Source organism: Pseudoliparis swirei, chromosome 12, assembly GCF_029220125.1.
Source record: "Pseudoliparis swirei isolate HS2019 ecotype Mariana Trench chromosome 12, NWPU_hadal_v1, whole genome shotgun sequence".
In the NCBI taxonomy this organism is placed as follows: Eukaryota; Metazoa; Chordata; class Actinopteri; order Perciformes; family Liparidae; genus Pseudoliparis; species Pseudoliparis swirei.
In genome coordinates, this window is record NC_079399.1 from 20,335,701 (window position 1) to 20,360,500 (window position 24,800).

General features: G+C 46.7%; 1 protein-coding gene across 1 annotated transcript; it reads right to left on the minus strand.

Moving 5' to 3' along the window:
- Nucleotides 1-4,428: 4,428 nt before the first annotated feature.
- tg (thyroglobulin) lies at nucleotides 4,429-24,545 on the minus strand. Its single transcript, XM_056428944.1, has 49 exons — nucleotides 24,479-24,545; nucleotides 23,497-23,605; nucleotides 23,294-23,391; nucleotides 22,908-23,063; nucleotides 22,675-22,834; nucleotides 22,348-22,454; nucleotides 21,424-21,567; nucleotides 20,672-20,857; nucleotides 19,669-20,165; nucleotides 18,647-19,022; nucleotides 18,276-18,311; nucleotides 17,883-18,113; nucleotides 17,571-17,672; nucleotides 17,196-17,273; nucleotides 17,005-17,108; nucleotides 16,770-16,881; nucleotides 16,517-16,678; nucleotides 16,252-16,443; nucleotides 16,014-16,144; nucleotides 15,795-15,939; nucleotides 15,566-15,712; nucleotides 15,353-15,496; nucleotides 14,990-15,154; nucleotides 14,794-14,898; nucleotides 14,605-14,714; nucleotides 13,719-13,829; nucleotides 13,430-13,589; nucleotides 13,188-13,358; nucleotides 12,157-12,240; nucleotides 11,990-12,061; nucleotides 11,764-11,901; nucleotides 11,521-11,694; nucleotides 11,321-11,435; nucleotides 11,085-11,164; nucleotides 10,777-10,923; nucleotides 10,503-10,556; nucleotides 9,726-9,854; nucleotides 9,457-9,642; nucleotides 8,932-9,136; nucleotides 8,470-8,557; nucleotides 8,104-8,257; nucleotides 7,836-8,038; nucleotides 7,358-7,531; nucleotides 7,150-7,284; nucleotides 5,681-5,868; nucleotides 5,367-5,471; nucleotides 5,133-5,273; nucleotides 4,639-4,820; nucleotides 4,429-4,523 (listed from the first exon to the last, which is right to left on the minus strand). The coding sequence occupies exons 1-49, from the start codon at nucleotides 24,543-24,545 to the stop codon at nucleotides 4,429-4,431; spliced, it is 7,155 nt and encodes a 2,384-aa protein (XP_056284919.1).
- Between the last annotated feature and the right edge of the window lie 255 nt (nucleotides 24,546-24,800).

Below are 24,800 nucleotides of genomic sequence, written 5' to 3' on the forward strand. Positions count from 1 at the left end.
CCCTCCACACCCACCAAAGGACAATCAACATCGTGACCGTGTACAGGCCTCCATCACAGGGTCCTAGGATTTTCAAAGACTGTCTTCAAATACTGATGACCACATTGAACACAGAAAACCTGACGGTCCTCCTCGGAGATTTTAATTTTGACTTGCTCGACACCCCTGACCATGACATCCTCCAGCTGATGGCTCACCACGGGTTTCGCCAGTGTGTAACCGGACCAACGACTGACCAAGGATCACTGCTGGACCACGTCTACGTCAACCAGCCAGTCACTGTACACGTGGATGTCGTGGACACATACTATTCAGACCACGATATAATTTGCGTCTCTCTGCAAATGTGAACCCTTAATAAATTACATATCAACAATTCAATTCAATTCAGTTTATTTGTATAGCCCAATTTCACAAATTACAAATTTGTCTCGGAGTGCTTTACAATCTGTACACATAGACATCCCTGCCCCAAAACCTCACATCGGACCAGGAAAAACTCCCAAATAACCCTTCAGGGGGAAAAAAAGGGAAGAAACCTGCAGGAGAGCAACAGAGGAGGATCCCTCTCCAGGATGGACAGATGCAATAGATGTAATGTGTACAGAAGGACAGATTTAGAGTTAAAATACATTCAATGAATATGACAGAGTGTATGAATAGTTCATTGTAGGCATATTCCACGATGGAGACCTCCACGATCCATCAGGCAGATGGCGGTGGGGAGGAGGAGTGGGCGGAGTCTCAACAGTGGGCGGAGTCTCAACAGGACAGTGGCGTAGTCAGGAGCAGGAATTCCACGACCCAGACGATCCATCAGGCAGATAGATTTATGCCGTCTCATAGGGTCCGGCGACCCCATGAGACGTGAAGTCAAAAGGACTCGGGAGAAAGCAGAGTTAGTAAGGTGTGATTGAGAGATGAAAATTCATCCTTAAGGAGAGAAAAAGAGGAGATAGGTACTCAGTGCATCCTAAAACGTCCCCGGCAGCTATAAGCCTATAGCAGCATATCAAGGGGCTGGACCAGGGCAAACCTGATTCAGCCCTAACTATAAGCTCTGTCAAAGAGGAAGGTCTTAAGTCTACTCTTAAACGAGGTGACTGTGTCTGCCTCCCGGACTGAAATTGGAAGCTGGTTCCATAAAAGAGGAGCTTGATAACCAAAGGCTCTGGCTCCCATTCTACTTTTAAGACTCTAGGAACTACAAGTAGTCCCGCACTCAGTGAGCGTACCTCTCTTGTGCGTCAATATGGTACTACAAGCTCCTTAAGATATGATGGAGCATCACCAATCAAGGCTTTGTAGGTTAAGAGAAGAATTTTAAAAGTGATTCTTGATTTTACTGGGAGCCAGTGCAGAGCAGCTAGTGCAGGAGTGATGTGATCTCTTTTCTTAGTTTTAGTGAGAACACGAGCTGCAGCATTCTGGATCAACTGGAGGGACCTAAGAGACTTATTAGAGCAGCCTGATAATAAGGAGTTGCAGTAATCCAGTCTCGAAGTAACGAACGCGTGAACCAATTTTTCTGCATCTTTTTGAGACAAGATGTGCCTGATTTTTGAAATATTACGTAGATGAAAGAATGCAGTCCTTGAGATTTGCTTTACGTGGGAGTTAAAGGACAAGTCCCGATCAAAGAACAACCATTTCTGTGTCTTATATCTTCGCAGCACATACAGTCCAAATTGCATCAAGTAACACTACATGGTTTTCTTTCTAAATCAATAAATCCAGGCTGATGTTCATACATAATTCTTTTGTGATATTTACCTCAATATCCGGTATCAAGTTACATCAATTAACAGTTCCCCACTCATCAAGTAAGTACCCAAAAAGTGGCTGCGGCGAAGATATGCGCTCTACCGAGTGCCCGTTCTAGTTCTATCTGGGTCCATCCTGTGTCCTGGTCATTTACAGATGCGCTCACTAAATGCGGGGCTACTTGTGGTTCCTAGAGTCTTAAAAAGTAGGATGGGAGCCAGAGCCTTCATTTATCAAGCTCCTCTTTTATGGAACCAGCTTCAACCATCAGTCCATGTATCACTTTATACAGCACATGTCCTGCTTTTCAATAAAGACATCTCTGCATATGAAGTGGGTTTGCTTCAGACTGTGCGTGTTCTAGTTAAAGTGAAACAAATAGCATGGCTCATATGAAGCTGAGAGACAAGAGAGGACAAGGAGGACAAACCAGGGACAAGAGAAACATCTGCTTGTTGGACATCATGTATCAAACTGATAAAGGGACATTTTGGACATCCATGAAAAATAAAATATAAAATCCTTCACTTGTAGACTTAAGAAGTCCTAAAGTACTAGCATTAAAATATAACTTTAATCTGATTTGACGAAGTATTTGAAAAACACTTCTTTGGAACTTGACTCCTACAGGTAATGATTGCACAATGACTGACCTGCTGGGAGGATCATGGTAACAGGTACGAGGCCTGAAGTAAGAAAGAGCAAATAACTGAGGGTGAGGATACAAAGAGGAGATTTAAGTCGGATTTAAAGAGATTAAATATTTACGGATGTTTTAATAACTGCAAACCAAACATTAAAATATGTCTAAGTCACAATAGAGCTGCATTTCACCTAAAGTGAATGTGTGTTTGACTGTGTGTGTGTTTGTGTGTATTTGATATTCCTTCATTAGTCCCACCGTGGGGACATTTTAATGGTTATGAGTGTATGCTTGTGTGTGTGTAACTCGTCTTCTTCTAACTCGTCTTCCTCTAACTCGTCTTCGTCCAACTTGTCTTCGTCCAACTTGTCTTCCTCTAACTCGTCTTCCTCTAACTCGTCCTACTCTAACTCGTCTTCCTCTAACCATAACCAAAACACAAGGCTTTAAGATAGCACAGCTCCATGAGGCTGAGAGAGAAGAGAGGACGAGGAGGACAAACCAGGGAAAAGAGAGACATTTCCTTGTTGGACATTCCTTATCAAACTGATAAAGGGACATTTTGGACATCTGTGAAATATAAAATATAAATTATTAATAAATATATGTCAAAATTATTTTAAAGAAAACAAAGGAGTACTTTCAAGCTTCATGTTTAGGCAAACTTTTTTTTATTTTTATCTTTGGCATACATCAGGTGCAGTAACAAGTTATCACTCTGGTTTGATAAGATGACATTTTCTTAGGAATATGACTCATCACGGTTGTTATTGATCTGTGTCACTTTATTCTGCAGATTTCCTGCTTTTCAATAAAGACATCTCTGCATATGAAGTGTTTTTGCTTCAGACTCCATTGAAAGAGTGTTCTCATCTCCTTGGTTCCATCACTGTCCTCATGCTGACAAATCATTCATCAAACTCATAAAATCATGTTTTGGACTCAGTGGTGGAAGAAGTACTCAGATTTTTGACTCAAGTCAAAGTAGCAGAACCACAGTGTAGAAATACTAGTTAGAGTGTGTGTGTGTCTATCTGTGTGTGTTTTGTTTATAAGTTAAATTGTAAATGTACTTGCATCAAAATGTAACTTTAATCTGATTAAACAAAGTATTTGGAAGAATAACAATTCTTTGGAACTTGACAAATAGTCAAATTCTTTGGAACGTGATTATTAGGAACAATTCTTTGGAACTTGCACTTGGTAATGATTACCAACTATTCATACACTCTGTCATATTAACTGAATGTGTTGGTACTCTGTAATGCTTCCTTCTGTACACATGACATCTATTGATCTGTCAAACCTGGAGAGGGATCCTCCTCTGTTGCTCTCCTGAAGGCTTCTTCCCTTTTTTCCCTGTAAAAGGGTTGTTTGGGTGTTCTTCCTGATCAGATGTGAGGTCCTGGGACAGGGATGTCTATATGTACAGCTTGTATAGCCCTCGGAGGCAAATTTGTAATTTGTGATAATGGGCTATACAAAAGAAACTGAATTGAATTGAATGAGGTGGGTGTAGCTAACAGGTAAGTGATGGACGTGGTGAGGCGGGTGTGGCTAACAGGTGAGAGGGATGGAGATGATGAGGTGGGTGTGGTTAACAGGTGAGCGTGATGGGGTTGATGAGGTGGGTGTGGCTAACATGTAAGTGATGGAGGTGATAAGGTGGGTGTGGTTAACAGGTAAGAGTGAAGGAGATGATGAAGTGGGTGTGGCTAACAGCTGAGAGGGATGGAGATAATGAGATGGGTGTGGCTAACAGGTGAGAGGAATGGAGATGATGAGGTGGGTGTGGCTAACAGGTGAGAGGAATGGAGATGATGAGGTGGGTTTGGCCAACATGCGAGAGTACGGATTACAAATACCTGAGTAAATAATACGCAGCAGAGTTTAATCGCTTAAAAGTATTATTTTTATTGATTGAGACAGCAGTCCTTTAATTTCTTCACTGTTTGGAATCAAACTGAATCTGGAAGCAGGAAACTGTGATGTCATAGAGAGGGATGAGTATGATGATGTAATTATTGGTAGGTGTCTTTCTCAGTCTTTGATTGGTTGGATGGTGCAGCCAGCAGGAGCTCAGGGGTAAACTGGATAGGCTCCGCCCCCAACACACCTGGGTCCAACAAAAACACTTTGCTAGATATAGTAGTCCACAGTGGAACATAGTAGTACTCATTAGTACAAGGAAAACATAGTAGTACACAGTAGAACACAGGTTAACGGCTCACCGCTCTGATTGGTCAGTCTGGTTCCCAGTTGGCTCCAGAAGGAACAGGAGCTCTGACTTAGACCCCGACGAAGTTGGAGGGCGGGGTTTAGCTCCATGTAAGTGGGCGTGGCCTCAGAGGACAGGACCTGCTGCCAGCGGGGCAGAACTGACTCCGCCCACACACGGGACGGGTTTGGGTTTCTGAAGGAAATAAAACAGGAACGATTTTACTTTATTATCTATCAAGAGTTTCATAATGAGCCACAAGTTACTAAAACAAGAGTTAATTTAACTAGAGTTAATCTAAGTCAAGTTAGTCTAACTAGTGTTAGTCTGACTAGAGTTAGTCTAACTAAAGTTAATCTAAATGTTAATCTAACTAGAGTTAATCTGACTAGAGTTATCTAACACTAGCAATTCTAATTAGTGTTAGTCTAATTAGAGTTATTCTAACTAGTAGTCTGACTAGAGTTAATCTGACTACAGTTAGTCTAATTAGTGTTAGGGTCTGACCCGGTTCTGATGAAGCTGGAGACGTAGGTCATCGCGGCCAATGAAAGGCGTCGGTCAGAGGAAGTGAAACGCTGCAAGCTCATTGGACGATGAGGCGTCCCGAACACAAACTGAACGTCCAGAGGAACAGACACATCGGCCCTGCACGCGGGAAGCAATCGATCAATATATTTGATCAATGTTGTTCAGCTGATGTGTTGGTAAGCTAACAATCGCTAAGCTAACAGGCGCTACCTGTCGTAAGAGCTGGAGGCAGGTTGGTGATACAGGAAGACGTTAGCGTTACCGTTAGCCCAGTGGCTAGCCATCTGCAGGCTGGGACAGACTATGAACAGATCTCTGCAACAAACAAGCAAACAAAAAGTTAATTTTAGGGTTTCAACAAACAACCAAACTGTTACTTTTCTGTTTCCAAGAAACCAAGAAACAAACAAATAAACAAACTGTTACTTTTCTGTTTCCAACAAACAAACAGTTAATATTCTTTTTTCAAAAAACTACATGAACAAACTTATTGCATGCAGTGTATTTTATTTTGCGTTGAGCACCTGGTGGCGTTGTTGAGTGCTCTGGAGAACTGGTTGTACCCAGAGGGGGAGGGGCCGTGGTCCAGAGAGTAGAACCAGGCCGCCGCATCCTTCAGGAGGTCACTTCCTCTGACGCCACCCAGCGAGCGACTCAGAGCCTCGTAGAACGCCGTCTTGCCGTCGGCTCGACCACGAAGGGCCTCAAAGTCCTGAATGCACGAAGAGAAGATTAGCAATTCAATTCAATTCAGTTTATTTGTATAGCCCATTTTCACAAATTACAAATGACAAATTTGCCTCCGAGTGCTTTACAATCTGTGCATATAGACATCCCTGTCCCAGAACCTCACAGCATTGGGCTTATTTAATAAGGGACAGTGCACATTAATAAAAAACATTTCCGTAAATGTGCCAGAGCTAGCCAAGAGGCGATTTTTCATCGGTAGTCCCAATGATGCTGATGTTATGAACAAACCTAAAAACACAAGATTACATATACAATCTACAGACAAAGCAAAAAAAATAAGGGAGAACAATGTAAAATGGACAAAATAAAAACATCTTGTCAGAGACACAAAGTAAAAGCATACAGACTAAATGAAATATATAACCGCAAACAGGTGGATGACAAGAAAAGACATGCAGGTGGAGAAAATGGTCAACCAGCAAATTCAAGACATACAGAGACCTGACAACAGACAGACAAAGTGAAAGTCCAACCCGGACAGATCGAGGAGGTAGGAGCCGTTACAGTCTAGTGCTGACAGAGCTGGGTAGTAATGTACCATTTCTTTGTCTCAGTTTTAAAAGAGTTGAATGATTGTAGCTCTCTGATAGATACTGGAATACAGTTCCAGTGAACTGCTGCTTGTACTGAGAATGCAGCATGACTGAAAGCACTTTTCCTAAGAGGGACGATACAATCCCCTCTTGCTGCACCTCTTGTGAGCCGATATCCAGTTTGTGTGGTGACACATTGTTTGAGGAGGAGAGGTCAATCCATGTATGATGTTGTACATCAGACAGACGTGCACATATTGAATCAAGTTATCCCAACTAAGCAAGTTGTATTTTTTTGTATAGGACAGTGATGTGACTTTTTTTTGTCAAGAGTTTTGAGCGTATGCTTATATAATGATGTAATAGTTTGAGAACAGTGGCACTAGCATGTGACCAGGTTGCTAAACAGTAGGTGATGTGGGAAATAACCATTGCATGCATGAATGTTTTAGCGGCCTCTGTTGACATGTAGTTGTGTGAGAATCAGAAATTGGATAGATTGAATTTGACTAGATTACAAACTTTTTTCACCTGTGATTTGAAAGACAAATTTGAATCAAAAAGTACTCCCAGGTACTTGTATTCAGAGACAACCTTTAGCCTCTCCCCAGATACAAAAACATCCGGTTTTACACTATCAGAGTTAGAAAGATGAATACTTTGGCTACATTGTAACTGATTGATGTTGTGACCTCCCTATGACATCTGACCTTTATCCTGTGCGCTCGGCCAATCAGACCGTCGTGCTCAGACGTCCCCAATAGCAGGTCGACTCTGCGGGACCGGACCAGAGACCAGGACCGGACCGGAGACCAGGACCGGAACGGCCCGCTGACCGCCAACAACTGCAACGGAAGCTTTAAAATCACCACCAAAAACAAACAAGACGTGCATCTCTCCCACGGTCCCTGAACGTACTTTGGTCTGCGCGGCGTTCAACATTGACGCCGGCGCCGCTCGGAGGCAGACGGCCATTTTGTCGTCGTCGTCGAGGTCAGAGGTCGTGCAGCCGAGCTCTTGGGCCAGAGCGACCGCCTGGAGTCTGGGGGAGGAAGGAGGAGGGACCAGAGAAGGAGAGAACAGGGAGCCGCCCTGCAGGACAACAACAACAACATTATGTATTGTGGACATGGAAGGAGAAATGTGAGGAGGACAAGGAAGTAAAAGAATAAGTAAGAGGAGGAGGAGGAGGAAGAAGAGGAGGAGATAGAAGAGGAGGAAGAGAAGGAAGAAGAAGATGAGATACAAGAGGAGGGAGGAGGAGGAAGGGGAGGCATTCTATGCTGGTAAAAAAGAGTGGAGGAAGAGGGGGAAGCAGAAAGAGGAACAGGAGGAGGAAGAGGAAGCAGGAAGAGGAGGAGGAAGAGAAGGAAGCAGGAAGAGGAGGCGTTCTCACCATCAGCATCATGCGATGGAAGAGAGGAGAGAACGAGGAGGAGAGGAGGTGAAGGCTGGTGATGTCAGCGCCTCCTCGCTCCGAGCCGACCGTTACCGCCCCGTTGTCTCCGCCCACCAGAGAGATGTGGGCGTGAACCCAGCGGAGGACCGCCTCCTGGTCCGAAAGCCCGTAGTCACCACGGAGACCGGACCCACCTGCAGGACGTTAAAGGTGGTGATGAAATCATCACAATAACAATTATATTAATGTTGTATTTAATAGTGTTTACCCATGCTCAGGAAGCCCAGAGCGGCTGTCCTGTAGCTGGCCGTCACCACCACGATGTTACCAATAGCCGAGAGAAAGGAGCCATCCAGCAGGCCTGGCTTCTGATTGGACGAGGGGTTGAAGAAGAAAACCAGGACTGGGACACGACCCCTCTGACACACAGACACACACACATACACTTACAGATCAACAGAGGTCCGTGATGACTCCCTTTATAATGACTCCCTTTTATCGGCTGCATGAAATAAATGTATATATATATATATATGTATGTATATAATGTATATATATATATGTATGTATATATATATATATACATATATGCTCAGGAGGAGAACATTATATAAACCATAATTTAAGTCACCAGAGCAGCCGGAGTGAAGATGTTGAGGTAGAGACAGTTTTCACTGGAGGCTGAAGAATCTTCATCACCAGGCTGAAGACAACTGGGACTGAGGAGAGAGAGAGGGAGAGGGAGAGAGAGAGAGAGAGAGAGAGGGGGAGAGAGAGAGAGGGTGAGGGAGAGGGGGAGAGAGAGAGAGAGAGGGAGAGAGAGTATATATTCCTGTATATTCCTAGAATATATATTTTGTTTATATATATGTATATACATTTTATAATATATTTAAATATATATATAATATATATACATTATACATATAATACATGTGATTTATTTATATATATTATACATATCATATTCTTTATTTATGTATGTATATGTATATATATTTATTCATATATTGATATATATATATATATTGATAAATATATATATGTATATATATATTATATATTAACAGAAATATAGTATATAATATAATACCGTGGTTTGGTGGCATCCCAGGTTCCCATCCAATCGGTCGGCTGAGCTGCTTCAAAGCGAAGCGATCCTATTGGTGGACGAGCGTACGGGACGCCCAGGAAGTGGACGACAGACTTCCTGTCTGATCCTAGGGCCGTTTCTACGATAGCGCCATGCAGGGTCCCATGACCCGGGATGGAGACGGATGTAACCGGCGACAACCGCTCTGAAAATTAAGACAGTCAAAAGATGAAGCGGTTGGCTCCTCTGCTCTGATCGGCAGCTCTGCTCTCTGATTGGCTGTCCTCTGATTGGCTGCTCTGCTCTCTGATTGGGTGCTCTTCTCTCTGATTGTCTGCTTTGCTCTCTGATTGGCTGTCCTCTTCTGTGATTGGCTGTTCTCTGCTGTGATTAGGTTCATGGATATGAGGCAGAATCGATCTGGGTGCAATGCATTCTAGGTAGATTGTATCTGTAAACTACAAGTAGCCCACAGATCTAACAGGAAGTCACTTAAGACTGTCCGACTTGACCTCCGTGTCTTACCTGTTCTGAGGTACACCTGGAGGGCAGGCTCTCTGATGACCAGTCTGCAAGAGGATGCAGGGCTTGGCGAGCCGGGGGCGGAGCTTAACCCACAAGCCGTGGTGTCTGGGTAGAGGACGCAGCGGGTGGCAGACGGCGTCTCACTGAACGACACGGCGACGCAAGAAGACTCCGCCTCCTCACAGGCTGAAACAGGAAGTGCAAGATGACATCCCAGGAAGGCAGACGACATCAGGAGGGACTGTGTTTCTGTGGTTAGCAGTGGTTACCATGGAGACACCAGTCACGGGGCGCGTCCCCGGCGACGTCACGGCTCACATGGATGACATCATATGTGGAGACGGACGGGTCGACGAGCACCGAGGAGTCAGAGAGGAGACGCCATCGGTCCAGAGACACTGGGACACAAGTACCATGAGTACTACTGACTGTGCTACAGTCCTTAGTTAGTATTTGTATTTTTAGCATTAGTAGTATAAACTTTAGCAGCATTATTAGTATTATTATTAGCATCATTATTAGTATTAGCAGGAGTATTATCATTCGCAGTATTAGCAGTATCACCATTAGTAATATTATCATTATCAACACTAGTAGTATTAGCATTATCAACATTACTAGTATTAGTATTAGCAGTATTAGCATTATCAACATTACTAGTATGAGTAGTATTAGCATTATCAACATAAGTATTATTAGCATTAGCAGCATTATTAGTATTAGCACCATTACTAGTTTAAGCATTAGCAGCATTAGTAGTATTAACATCGATATTAGTAATATTAGCATTAGCAGCATTATTAGTATTAGCATTAACAGCATTAGTAGCATTAGCGGCATTAGTAGTATTAGCATTAGTAATATTAGCATTATCAACATTAGCAGTATTAGCATTAGCAGCATGAATAGTATTTGCAAAAGTATAAGCATTAGTAGCATGAGCAGCAGTATTAGCAGTAGCACCATTAGCAGCATTATTATCATCAGCAGCATTCCAGCATTATTAGCATTAGCAGTATGTGCTCGGTGGTAGTTGTAGTTCTCACCGTTGTTGGTCTGCAGGCTGAATGAAGGACAGAGAGACGACGTCCACTGATTCACTGAGACGAGAGACTCGTTATACACCGTGTACTTGTACACACTGGTAGTGTGTGTACTTGTACACGCTGGTAGTGTGTGTACTTGTACATGCTTGTAGTGTGTGCACTTGTACATGCTTGAAGTGTGTGCATTTGTACATGCTTGTAGTGTGTGCACTTGTACATGCTTGTAGTGTGTGCACTTGTACATGCTTGTAGTGTGTGTACTTGTACTCAGTACCAGGTTTCTGGTACCAGCCCAGGGGGTCCGGTCTGGTCTCCACTGCAGACCTGCTGCAGTCCTGAGTCCTCCAGGAGGTCTGCTGGTCCTCACTGCAGGTCTGGACCCCCAGACTCAGTAGAGATACACACACCACGCTGGAGCCCCCTGCACACACACACGCAGACAAACACACACAGACAAACACACACACACAAAGACATATATTTACATAAAAAAAGTGTGAGAGGAATTCCAACTGTGTATTGTTGTTTTTTGTTGTTTACAGTTCTCAACATAAATACTAATTCATTGGTTACCATGGTTACCTGGTGATTTGGTGTCACGGACGAAGCCGAAGCCACGGCAACAAGAATCCTCATCACACCGCCGCTCACACTGCATGAAGCTGAACATACACACACCCCACACAAACACACACGCATACACACACACACACACACACACACGCACACAGACAGTTACTTGTGAAATTGTAAGCAGGACTTGTACTTGTCATGAAATAGTGTGTGTGTGTGTGTGTGTGTGTGTGTGCGTGTGTTACCCTTCTGTCAGAGGTTGGTCTCCTCTCAAAAGGACTCGGCTGCGTACGGAGTAGGAAACCATCTTCTGGAAGGAAATCCTCTCATAGAAACTCTTCACTGGACCAGTTAGACTCACTGAAACACACAGGGAGTAAAAAGAGGTGGAAGAGGAGGAGGAAAGAAGAAAAAGAAAAAGAAGAAGGAGAAGAAGAGCACTCACCCTTCTTGATGTACGTGCTGTTGGGTGCTTTGGCCACCAGGGGGCGGCACTGTGTCCTCAGCGTGTCGTACGCTCCACAGACTCTATTGTCTGAGAACAACGAGCAGAGGAAGAAACCTGCAGAGGCGGAGTCTCCGAGGTCAGAGACAGAGCAGCGGTGCTCTTCATCACAGCCTGAAACACATCATCGTCATCGTCATCATCACCATCGTCATCATCATAATCCTCAAGTGAGAGACGTACGTGTAAGACACCAGAGCAGTGCCTGCTGGGAGTTGTAGTTCCTCCTATTGAGCCAGAAGGAGAGAGACGGGAGGTTCCTCTGAGGGTCCACGAGCACGTCTTCAAGAGAGAGGGACTGGAACCTGCTCAAGACCGACACTACACACACACACACACACACACACACTTATGTCTTTGTACTTTAATTTAATATAAGTACTGTCACTGTGGTATCAGGAGTACAGACCTTCTAGAGAAGGACTGAGTTCTGGTGCTGCACAGGAAGATGAACCAGAACCACCACCTGCTGAATCAGCATCTGACAACAACAACAACAACAGTGAGAAGGAAACTCCGGGGGGGGGGGGGGGGGGGGTGGTGCCTAAAAGAGATCGTGTAGGGGTGTGCAGGTACCAGAGTTCAGGTAGACGGCCTGGAAGCTGACAATGGAGGCCTGGTAGTCCTTCTGGGTCTCACTGTGGGTCGGCAGAGCGTCCGCTGAGGAGACAGGGAGCTGAGCGTCAGAGAGTCACGTGTGTGTTTTGAAGCTTTTTGAGAGTCGCAATCTTGTTTTTTTGCAACCAGAGTGAGGAGCTTAGTGCATCCGAATGCATTTTATATGTGACCAAAATGTTATTACTTCTATACAACCACAGGAGTTGCCCCCCCTGGTGGTTAGGAGAGAGAATGCAGCTTTAACACATGAAGCATAGACAACTATACAACTAAAGGAGTCACCCTCTGGTGGTCAGGAGAGAGAATGCAGCTTTAACACATGAAGCATAGACCACTATACAACTAAAGGAGTCACCCTCTGGTGGTCAGGAGAGAGAATGCAGCTTTAAAACATGAAGCATAGACCTCTATACAACCAAAGGAGTCACCCTCTGGTGGTCAGGAGAGAGAATGCAGCTTTAAAACATGAAGCATAGACCTCTATACAACTAAAGGAGTCACCCTCTGGTGGTCAGGAGAGAGAATGCAGCTTTAACACATGAAGCATAGACCTCTATACAACTAAAGGAGTCACCCTCTGGTGGTCAGGAGAGAGAATGCAGCTTTAACACATGAAGGATAGACCTCTATACAACCAGAGGAGTCACCCTCTGGTGGTCAGGAGAGAGAATGCAGCTTTAAAACATGAAGCATAGACTACTATACAACTAAAGGAGTCACCCTCTGGTGGTCAGGAGAGAGAATGCAGCTTTAAAACATGAAGCATAGACCTCTATACAACTAAAGGAGTCACCCTCTGGTGGTCAGGAGAGAGAATGCAGCTTTAACACATGAAGCATAGACCTCTATACAACTAAAGGAGTCACCCTCTGGTGGTCAGGAGAGAGAATGCAGCTTTAAAACATGAAGCATAGACCTCTATATAACCAGAGGAGTCGCCACCTGGTGGTCAGGAGAGAGAACACAGTTATTTTGTATCCGTTTCTTACTGATGTTGAACTTTTGATCCCCGAATTCAAACAGAAAACTCCCTTGCTGCTCGTTGTAGGTAATCCCCGTTCCACAGATACGATTGGCCGTTGCCTCTCCAATCACATCCCAGTCCTGGTCCCCGCACATTAAGATAGACGGAGCTCTCAGCCAACCACAGAACAGAGACCCTGAGAGAAGGGCGGAGTTAGATATTCATATAGACATTCACATATATCCTTCAGGTGTCTCCTGTACTCACCCCCCTCCAGGCGGTTCTGGTTCAGGAGGAAGCCCTCACAGCAGGTGTCACGGCTGCAGCCGTCCTGACAGAAACGATGAGCGTCGGAGAGAGAGGTCCTCCTGGAGGAGAACACCTGAGTCCTGAACACACTGGACACCGCCTTCCTCATCCTCATCCTCTCAAACGCTACAGCTGAGGAACACACACACACATATATATATATATATATAAAAAGATATATATACATATAAAATAAATAAATATTTATAAATATGTTATATATATATATATATTGCCACATGATCACAACACCTTTCTTCCTGATGACCAGTAGATCTGAAGCCCCGCCCCTCACTCTCAGAGAGCAGCTCAGCCAATCAAAGAGCTCGGCCTGAGGATTACCCAGAAAGCCTTTGGTCTGAGAGAAGGAAATTAAAACAAGATGATTATTAATTATTCGTTGAAATTGATGACACACGATAACCTAAACATCTGTGTGTGTGTACCTGCTGCGAGGTGTTGCAATGTGTGTTCATTGTGTGTGTTTTTCAGTGTGTGTGTCAGTGTGTGTGCACCCGCTGAAAGGTGTTGCAGTGTGTTTATGTGTGTGTGTGTGTGTGTGTGTGTACATACTCTGAGGTGTTGCAGTGTGTATTCAGTGTGTGTGTGGGGGGGAGGTGTGTGTTTCTGTGTGCGTGTGTGTACCTACTATGAGGTGTTGCAGTGTGTTTATGTGTGTGTGTGGGGGGGAGGTGTGTGTGTTTCTGTGTGCGTGTGTGTACCTACTCTGAGGTGTTGCAGTGTGTGTTCAGTGTGTGTGGGGGGGGGAGGTGTGTGTGTTTCTGTGTGTGTGTGTGTACCTGCTGCGAGATGTTGCTATGTGTCTTCAGTGTGTGAGTGTGTACCTGTTGCGTAGTTTTGCAGTGTGTGCGTGTGTGTTTCTGTGTGTGTACCAGCTGTGAGGTGTTGCATTGTGTGTTCATTGTGTGTGTGTACCTGCTGTGAGGTATTGCAGTGTGTGTGTGTGTGTGTGTGTGTGTATCTGCTCCGAGGAGTTGCAGTGTGTGTGTGTACCTGCTCCGAGGTGTTGCAGTGTGTGTTCATTGTGTGTGTGTGTGTGTGTGTGAATCTGCTCCGAGGTGTTGCAGTGTGTGTGTGTACCTGCTCCGAGGTGTTGGAGTGTGTGTGTGTACCTGCTCCGAGGTGTTGCAGTGTGTGTTCAGTGTGTGCGTGCTGTAGAGTTCACACTGAGTCTGTCTGTTGAACAGCGCCACATGGTGGCAGGATGGCTCCACTGCACAAGCTGAGAAAGAGACGACAAGCAGTCAGTACACACACATACAGACCGTAATATTAACAACGTGTGTGTGTGTGTGCATCACCATGGACACAGGAAGTGAGGTCAGAGGTCGTATTCTGCAGGACTTCAGTGTCCTCAGCTCCCACAATGAGATCTGAGCCCGGAACAGCCTGAAAGCTGCTGAGAACTACATTAACACACACACACCCACAGTCACAAGGACGTTCACATTATTCATTCGGTCTAAGCTGCTCTCTGATTGGCTGCTGAGTCTCCACCTGAGCACTCGTCATCAGTCAGAGGTTTGTCGCTGTTGGTCCACTCAAGCTCCGCCCCTTTGCTGTCGACACACCTCCACCTGCCGGAGAGGAAGTCGGGCTGAGCTGACAGGAAGTCGCCTCGCTCCGAACACCGCAGGCCCTGCCTCTGACACTCGGTCACACCTAACACACACACACACACACACACACACACAGGTAAACAAACACACACACATACACAAAGGTAAATACACAGACGCACACACACACACACACACCGGTAAACAAACACACACAAACAAAGGTAAATACATACACACACAAAGGTAAACAGCCCCCCCACACACATACACACACACTCGTCTGTCACTGGGGACTCACACTGACTGACAGACGACGCTCCGGAAGGGGAGGAGCCTCTGGGGCACCTGTGGCAGACGTCCCGCCCCTCTGCGTCCTGATAGGTCCCCTGAGGACAGGGGAGACACGCCCCCTCCCTGGAGGAGGTCCCAGCCGGACAAACAACTGCAGACAAACAAGGAGTCACGGACCAGACCTCACCGGGCAAACGGACTGCAGAGATGGCCGACTCACCACATCCTTGGCCGGCGCCGATCAGGCGGTGACCCACGGCGCAGCCGAAGCTTGCCGTGGTGGCTGAAACAAGCTCTGGCTCCGCCGCGACATTACCCAGAATCCCCCGGACGCCTTCCAGGAGTCTGGAACCATTCAGGAACACACCTGGAAGAACAGAGGACTCTTTTTAAAGATGGACACCGGCGTCAGAACGACATGTGTGACGCGTTACGCCCGACGTGCTCACCGATGTCCTGGAGGTCGGGGAGGTCAGAGATCGGGAAGTCGGATAGTTGGGCGGTCCAGGTAAGGGTCAACGTCAGCTTGTCTCCACACGCCAGTTGCACCGAGGAGGCGTCGCACAACGACACAAAGCGGCCCGACACCGGGAGCTACACACACACACATATAAATATATAAATATATATTTATATATATGTATTTATATGTGTGTGCCAAGGCTCACCTGAGCGGAGCAGAGCCCCCTGCTGGTCATCGAGCTGAACAACGCAGACTGTAAACTGCTGATCTGAGAGCAGGACGACGACGACAAGGACCAGAACTGAGAGGAGGAGACGGACTGGAGGGGCTGAGGGACTACACACACACACACACACACACACGCACACACACACACACACACATGTGTTTAACGGTCTTGAATGTGTCATACATGTTTCTCTGCTGCAGGCTCCTCCTCTTACTCTGACAGGCTCCGCCCACCGGCCGGTGATCTCCATCCCACTGCCGGCTCTCTGTCCGGCACAGGAAGCTGCTGACAGGAAGTGAGTTCTGGTAACCTCGGTGACAGACGAGGTCACAGGCCTGCCGGCCGTTGGCCTCCGGGCGGCACAGCATTGCACCGTGGTTAATGGCGCCGTCGGGACAGAGAGGGCCTGGAAAGGGGAACAGACCAATCAGAGGCCTTCTCCTGAGCTGAGGCTCCTTCCACTAGACGCGATTACTCACGGTCACATGACGGCGTCCGCTCCGCCCGTCGGGCCATTCGGGTCCCGCCCACTTCTTGGCCGTCCTCGGAGACGCACCAACAGGAATTGACATCACACTGCAGCGGCACGAAGGAGCCGTCGGGGCGACACTGAAGGCCTCGCAGCTCACACCAGCTGGGACCTGAACGCACCACGCACAGTTTACAAGTTTACTGAGAGAAGAGGGACAGTGAACATATCACTGTGTAGAGTGTGTGTCTGTGTGTGTGTACATGTCAGATCTCCTGCCGCGCTCCGCGTCGCCGTCTGTATCGTCTCTCCGGTCACACGGTTCACACACCAGCCTGCAGCGCCACCTGTCTGCAGCACCGAGAAGCGCCCGTCCTAAAACGCACACAGACACACATACAGACACAAAATGACACATGTAGAATATGATTTTTTTCATGGTCTTTTTGACCATGTGATTCTTGATCCGTGTGTGTGTGTGTGTGTGTGTGTGTGTACCTTGTCACACTCTGGTCGGTACGATGACGTGGTGATGATGTCAGATCCTTTCCTCCAACCAGAGAGCAGCGTGTGAGACTGAGCTCTCTGACAGCGAGTCAGACCTGCAGGAGAACACACACACACATATGTATATATATTAAAAAATATATATATATACATATGTGTGTGTCTGTGTGTCTGTGTCTTACATTTGGTCAGTTGGACTGAGCGGCTGGTCAGAGAGCCAGAGACGTACTCCCCGTCTTCATCAACACACCAACACTGACCTGAAGAGAGAGGAGGGGTCAGAGTGTGTGTGTGTGTGTGTGTGTCTGTGTGTGTGAGTGTGTGCGTGTGTACCTGTGGGTGTGTGTACCTGTGTTTGTGTGTGAGTACCTGTGTGTGTGTGTGTAAGAGTGAGTGTCTGTCTGTGTGTGAGTGTGTGTGGGGGGTTGTGCGTGTCTGTGTGTGAGAGTGTGAGTGTGTGCACCTGTGTGTGTGAGTGTGTGTGCGTGTACCTGTGCCGTTGTAACACTGCATGTGTGTGTCTCTGTGTGTGTTTGTGTCTGTGTGTGTGTGTTTACCTGTGCCGAGGTAACACTGTGTGTGTATCCATTCTCCGTCAGCGTCACACTGAGGCGTGAAAGGCTGGTAGCGACGCTGAGGAGGCCGGAACATCTGGACGACTGAGAAACAACAACAACACTGGTGAGGCCTTTTGGGACGATGAGCAAATGTGTGAACATCTTAAACATGCGTGTGTGTGTGTCACAGAGTTTAGGAATAACTTCTAATTCTGTATTTATTGGTTCCAGTCTGCAGCGTCACCACTAGATGCCACTAAATATAACCCTGTCCCTTTAAGAGTTCACCATCTCCATCCACCGGTGACTCACCGGAGAAAGCAGCCAATCGCAGAGCCGCTTTGGAGCGGCCAAGCAGCCCGTCAGAGATCCGAAGCTCCTCCTCAGATTGGCCGGTCAGGAGCTCCTCCGGGGTCAGACGCAGACCTTCGGCCAATAGGAATCCGTATCCCAGAGATAGGTGGGAGGAGTTAGAGAGAGAGACGAGGCTCTGCACTTCCTGTCTGAATGCTGTGACCTCATTGGACGCCCGAGAGCAGCGACCTGTATCAAAATATATGTAGATATAAGTATATTATATATACATACATATAAAGAAATATATTCACATGTATATATATATATTAATATATATATATATATATATTAATATATATTTCTCTTTTTAGCTGATATTGTGTTTGTTTATTACTGCGAGCGTCTGACCTGCAAAGCGGAGTGTCTTGGTCGGCCTCTCCGGACCTGAAACAACAAAACAAAAAAACAACACGTTAAATGTTTATTCAGTTTTCTCTTCATTAAAGAGTGAGAGAGATATTTAATTAACACATATGTAATAATACTTAGAATTATTCTGTACATTTAATATTCGAGTTACTGTGGATTATTTACCGTTTGTATTGCTTATTTACACTTGAACCTCGAAAGAGTTATTTAATAAAGGATTATCTTATTTTCTCTTATTTTGAAATCCGTTTAATGTGTGACTTCCTGTCATGATAACCATTGCTCTCCTTCTGGTTTAACTATTAAGTATCAGATCATGAAAAATGGGATGAATGAAAAAGTTGTCTCACAGGTGACGGTGGCGCCCGGTGAGCCGTTAGACTCCGCCCCCTCTCCGTCCACGCAGAAGCACCGTGACCCGGCGCACTGCAGTGGCAGGAAATCCCCGTCCTCCGAGCACGCCGGCACGTAGATCTCGGCGCCGGCGGCCATGTTTCCTTTGACCTTCAGCGCGGTCGCTCGCCGCACTTCGCAGCGGGTCGGACATCGAGCTTGACCGGCTGCGGTACGCGACCCCGTGACCTCCTGACCCCAAGCGTCCACGCACCAGCACACAGCGGCCGCACACTGGACATCATGGAAACCACCATCGGGCCGGCAGCTGGGAACAAAGATGGCCGACGAGTCCTGGTCCTGGGGGCAGGACCGAAGCAGAGGTACCAGAACCTGGAGAGACATGATAAACTAGAGGATGAAGTGTTTATAATAAACTAGAGGATGAAGAGTTTATGATAAACTAGGGGATGAAGTGTTTATGATAAACTAGAGGATGAAGTGTTTATGATAAACTAGAGGATGAAATGGTCCTCCATGTGATGAATGTTTATAATAAACTAGAAGATGAAGTGTTGAGGATGAAGTGTTTATGATAAACGGAAAGATGAAGTGTTCATGTATGTGTTAAAGATGAATGTTTGTGATAAAGTGTTTCTTTATGTGATGAATGTTCAGGATAAACTGAAGCAGGAAGTGTTCCTCTATGTGTTGATGAGAAATGTTTACGATCAACTGAAGGATGAAGTGTTCCTTTATGTGATGATGAATGTTTATGATAAACTAAAGGATGCAGTGTACCTTTATATGATGAATGTTTATGATAAACTAAAGGATGAAGTGTTCCTTTATGCGTTGATGATGATCAATGTTTATAATAAACTAAAGGATGAAGTGTTCTTTTATGTGTTTATGATGAATGTTTATGATAAACTGAAGGATGAAGTGTTTCTTTATGGGATGATGATGTGATGATGATGATGATGAAGATGATGATGATGAATGTTTATGATAAACTAAAGGATGAAGTGGGTCTGACCTGTTGCAGTGAGGATGAGTGTGAGCTGCTGCTGGTCCTCAGTGTGTGTTGGAGAGCCGAGAGGAAGGCCGGGTCCTCCAGAGCTCTGCTGATGGTCTGGACTAGGTTCTGGTTCTTCTGGAGGACGGCGCTCTGAGACGCGAGTTGGTCCGGATTGAGAGCTCCCCAAGCTCCCACTGCTCCGCTGAAGTTAAAGGAGGCGGCGTTCTTCAGGAACTTTCCTCCGAAGAGGTTCTCCTGGAGGCGACGGGGCGGCGAGCGAGCCAGAGCCATCAGAGCCCCTCCCACTGAGGGGAAGACACCGTGCAGGACCTCCACCAGGCGGGACAGGAAAGAGGTCAGGTCCGCCTCCACCGGCAGGAGCTCCCTGATAGGCCGGAGGAGGGAGAGGCAGGAGGACCTGATGGAGGAGGTCCGGGATGGAGGCTCAACGGGACCGGAGAAGAGCCGGGAGAGAGCCAGACGGCGCTGAGAGAGACAGCCAGCCAGACCGGAACCTGGAGTAGGATGACCAGGATCTTGATCATGACTAGCTTTAACTATTCAGCCTGATTAGTTCTGCCCTTAAAGGACAACATTCTCATGATGCGTTCAGGCTCTGTTCAGTGAACATGAGTACTGGCTGAAGGTAAATGATAACGTTCTCATGATGCGTCAGGCTCTGCTCAGTGAACATGAGTACTAGCTGAAGGTAAATGATGGCGTTCTCATGATGCGTTCAGGCTCTGCTCAGTGAACATGAGTACTGGCTGAAGGTAAATGATGGCGTTCTCATGATGCTTTCAGGCTCTGCTCAGTGAACATGAGTACTGGCTGAAGGAAAATGCTAACGTTCTCATGGTGCGTTCAGGCTCTGCTCAGTGAACATGAGTACTGGCTGACGGTAAATGATAACGTTCTCATGGTGCGTTCAGGCTCTGCTCAGTGAACATGAGCACTGGCTGAAGGTAAATAGCGTTCTTATGATGTGTTCAGGTGTAATCCAGTAATGTGTTCTACTCACTGCAGACCAGGGCGTCCCCCGCCTGCCGGGTCCCAGGCAGCTCCCTCCCGGTGGGGTCCACACACCAGCACGCCCCCCCCAGCTGACACTGCCTGGGGCTGAAGGCTCCTCCGCTCTCACAGGACGGGACTCGAATGCTCGACGTCTCCATCGCTGCCCTCCGCTCCACCTCGCAGGCAGAGGGACCTGAGAGAGAGCAGCTTGGTTTGAACCAGTTTGAACAAGTTTAAACCAGTATTAACTGCTATGTTAATACAATATTAAACATTGTTAACATATGTTAACTAAACCAGGGTTAACTAGTACGAACTACTATTAAAGAGTGTTAACTAGTATTAACAAGTGTAACCAGTGTAACTAGTCCATATGTTCCTATTAATTTACTTTAAATTTGAGATTAAAATCAAATTCAAATGGGCAGTTAAAACCAGTTTGATCCAGTTTACATCTACCAATGCTCCCTTAAATCAGTTTGAAGGTTAATTTGTAGGAACCTAAACCAGTTTGGTTTTCAGAACAGCCTCTTTAACCAGTTTGTATCTGACGTTGCTGTATGTGTCTCTGATAACAGCGTTATAATGACTGGATCCGCTTGAAACCAGTTAAAACCAGTTTACACCAGCTCAAACCAGTTTACACCAATTTAAACCAGTTGAAACCAGCTTGAAACCGGTTGAAACCAGTTTGAAACCAGCTGTAACCAGTTGAAACAGGTCTACACCAGTTGAACCAGTTAAACCAGGTGGTCTTACATCTGAAGTGCCCCCTGGTGGCCAGCTGGACTCCCAGCATCCTCCGTTTCAGGACTCGGTACACGTTGGTCTGAGAGAAGGAACGACCGGACCGGAGCCCAGAGAACGCTGAGTCATACACCTTAGAGAGGAGGAGCTCCACACCTGGACAGGAAGTAGACCGGTTAGGGTGTGAGTGTGTGTATACCTATGGGTGTGTGTACCTGTGTGTGTGTGTGTGTGTGTGTACCTGTGTGTGGGGGTGTGTAGGTGTACCTGTGGTTGTACCTGTATGTGTACCTGTGTGTGTACCTGTGTGTGTGTACCTCTATGTGTGTGTGTGTGTGCTTCTGTGTGTGTACCTGTATGTGTGTGTTAGGGCTGCAACTAACAATTATTTTCATAGTCGACTAATCTATCGACTATTTTTTCGATGAGTCGACTAATCAAATGACTATTTGCAAATTAAAATAATTTTAAAAAGCCGAAGCTCGACACTTGACGCCACTCGCTGTGTGAGAGCGCTGCCTGTTTAGTGCTTGGTAGCCCCGCCTCCATGCAGTCAATGCGTGCAGGCGCGGAACACACTTTTTTAATGAAGTATCGATACTAGAAAGTTAACCGTACGTTAAAAAGGATGCGGATACACCGTGCAACATGACAGCAGTAGATGTAGCGGGCTGACATTCAAGCTAACACTGAACCCCCAATGAAGACGCTGTAGACATCTGAACGCTGATTGGCCAAGACTCGACACAAAGATGTTTTATTGCGAAGGTCACCTCATCACATTTATGGCGTGTCTCTCCAATATCATAAGGGCTGGCGGTCCAAAGTTACCGGTAGCTCTAAATCTTTTCAGACATTGTTGATTATGTCGACTAGTCGTTGCAGCCCTAGTGTTTGTGGGTGTCTGTGTGTGTGTGTGTGTGTGTGTGTGTGTACCCGTGTTCTCCAGCTCTCGTCCTCTACTATCTGAACAGAAGCAAAGCGATGAAACAGACGGGAAAAACTTCCTGAAGCTACCGAACGTCTCAAAGGCTTCTGGGAACCTGAAGACACACACAGACACACACACACACACTGTATTATACACACCCTGATATACAGAAGTTACACTGATAGCTACCTGTTATAGGTGTGTATAGACAGATAGACAGACAGCTACCTGTTGAAGGTGTAAAGGCAGATAGACAGCTAGACAGACAGTCAGACAGACAGCTTCCTGTTGAAGGTGTGTATAGACAGGCAGACAGTCAGACAGACAGCTACCTGTTGAAGGTGTGCAGCAGGTCCAGCTCCGCCCGGTCTGTGGTGTTAATGAGTCCACACTGCACCGGAAGAAAGCTCCCATCCGCGGCACACTGAGGAGGCGTGTGAGACCGGGAGCCGTGCAGGAGGCGGCGAGCCCTCACCTCACAGGGCCCGGGGCCTGGAGTCAGAGGTCAACAGGTATCACACACATGTAGTCATGACGTCATCAGTATCAGTATCAGTGTACTCACAGCGGGAAGGCGGCCCGGTCTGCCGGGTCCCGTACAGCTCCATGCCGTCCTGGTCCACGCACCAACACCGCCCCCTGCTGGACTCACACTGAACAGACTCAAAGAGGCCGGATGGAGAACACTGCAGCACGGACTGCTGCTGGCAGGGAGACGGGCCTGGAGACAGACAGGTGGAGAGACAGACAGGTAGAGAGAGACAGACAGGTAGAGAGACAGACAGGTAGAGAGACAGACAGGTAGAGAGAGACATGTGGAAAGACAGACATGTGAGAAACATTCAGGTGAGAGACATTCAGATCGTCTGCCTTTAAGTAAGTTCTTTTGAACTAAATAATATTTATATATATATATAGTGTATGTATATTAAACGTGTCAGAGTTTCTCACAGTGAGGAGCAGAGTTGTTGGTTCGAGTCCCGACCACCTCGTGACCTTCAGCATCAACGCACCAACACTCATGACCCCGCCCACTGCACTGCACAGGCCTATACACACACACACACAGACACACAGAGACACACACACACGCACATTACATGAGGTCTATATCAACGTGTTCTATGAACTGTTTCCTGATCTCCAGTGTGTACCTGAATGCCCCATCGTGAGCGCAGTGAGGGACGTCTCCTTGTTGCTCGGCAACGGCCACGCCCCTTAGTAACTCACATCGGCTCAGCGTCTCTGTCTCCAGCTGGTACTCTGAAGAGACAATCAGTGCGGTTACATGCAATCGAATTATTGGCTTAGTCAGACTGAAATCGAATTATCCGTTTCATGTAAACACCTTAGTCGGACTATGTGCGGTCCGACTTCGATCCGATTAACACCCTGGATAGCTCGGTCCGATCCAGTTGATAATTCGACTCTCGCTGCATGTAACGGTGAATTCGATTAGGAACTGGACTTTGCGTCTTTGCGCATGCTCGAGATCCCGCCGCCCTCCTCCCCCCTCCCTCCCATGTCGTGACCCGGAAGTCGAAAGAGACGATAAATTAAATTCTCCGTGTAAGTTCGGCGACGGCATCTTCTCTCCGTTATCAATTCAGCCAATAGCGCCATTTGCATTCGCTGTACTCCTATTAACACCATGGAAGAATAGCAGAGGGATGTAGCTTCGCCTTGCTCTCTGTTCGCCATCTTTCTCGAAATGTTGTTGTTGGTGGTGGTGAAGAGGTCAAGCGGAAATGGCTGTATCACCACGAGTTGTAATGAAAACAGCGCCGCCTATCGTATCGGATATGACATGCTTTCGGCCAATGATTCGAATTACTTACTGCCATGTATATTGGGATAACAGCTGATCCCCCAAAAGATAGCATAGTCCGACTAAAGCAAGATTCGATTTATACCATCATGTAAATGCACTGCGTGACATCATCAGCTGGATCACACCAGGACAGACAGACAAGTGGACACACAGACACACAAACAGGTGGTCACACAGACAGGTGGACACACAGACAGACAGGTGGACACACCGACAGGTGAACTTATAGACACACAGACAGGTGGACACACAGACAGACAGCGACACAGACAGACAGCTACACAGACAGGTAGACAGACAGGTACCTGAGGCTCGGCCCTGCAGCAGCCCGATGCAGGCGGCCAGGAGGACGGTGATGTGGATCAGGTCCATGGTCTGTGTAGTGGACTGAGGGCCTTGGACCTTTATAAAGAGACCAGACCTGCTGAGTCACCTGGTGCTCGTCTGGCCGTCTTGTGGAACAAGGGACACTTCAACGCCACTCAGGGAGGCGGGCGGCGCCGTGGAGCCCTCTGATTGGACGAGAGGGTCTCTGGAACAAAAGGTGAGAGGTTAGACTTAAACGTGACGTCTGTGGTTCTGAAGAGGTCTCACCTGAGGACCGGGTCTACACACTGAAGAGGTCTC

Coding starts and splice junctions, on each gene's coding strand:
- tg (XM_056428944.1), bottom strand. CDS start 24,545: ATGGACCTGATCCACATCACCGTCCTCCTGGCCGCCTGCATCGGGCTG. Junction 21,568..22,347: donor ACGAGAGCTGGAGAACACGG/GTACACACACAC, acceptor CTTCCTGTCCAG/GTGTGGAGCTCCTCCTCTCT. Junction 15,155..15,352: donor AGCGTCGTCTGTCAGTCAGT/GTGAGTCCCCAG, acceptor TGTGTGTGTTAG/GTGTGACCGAGTGTCAGAGG.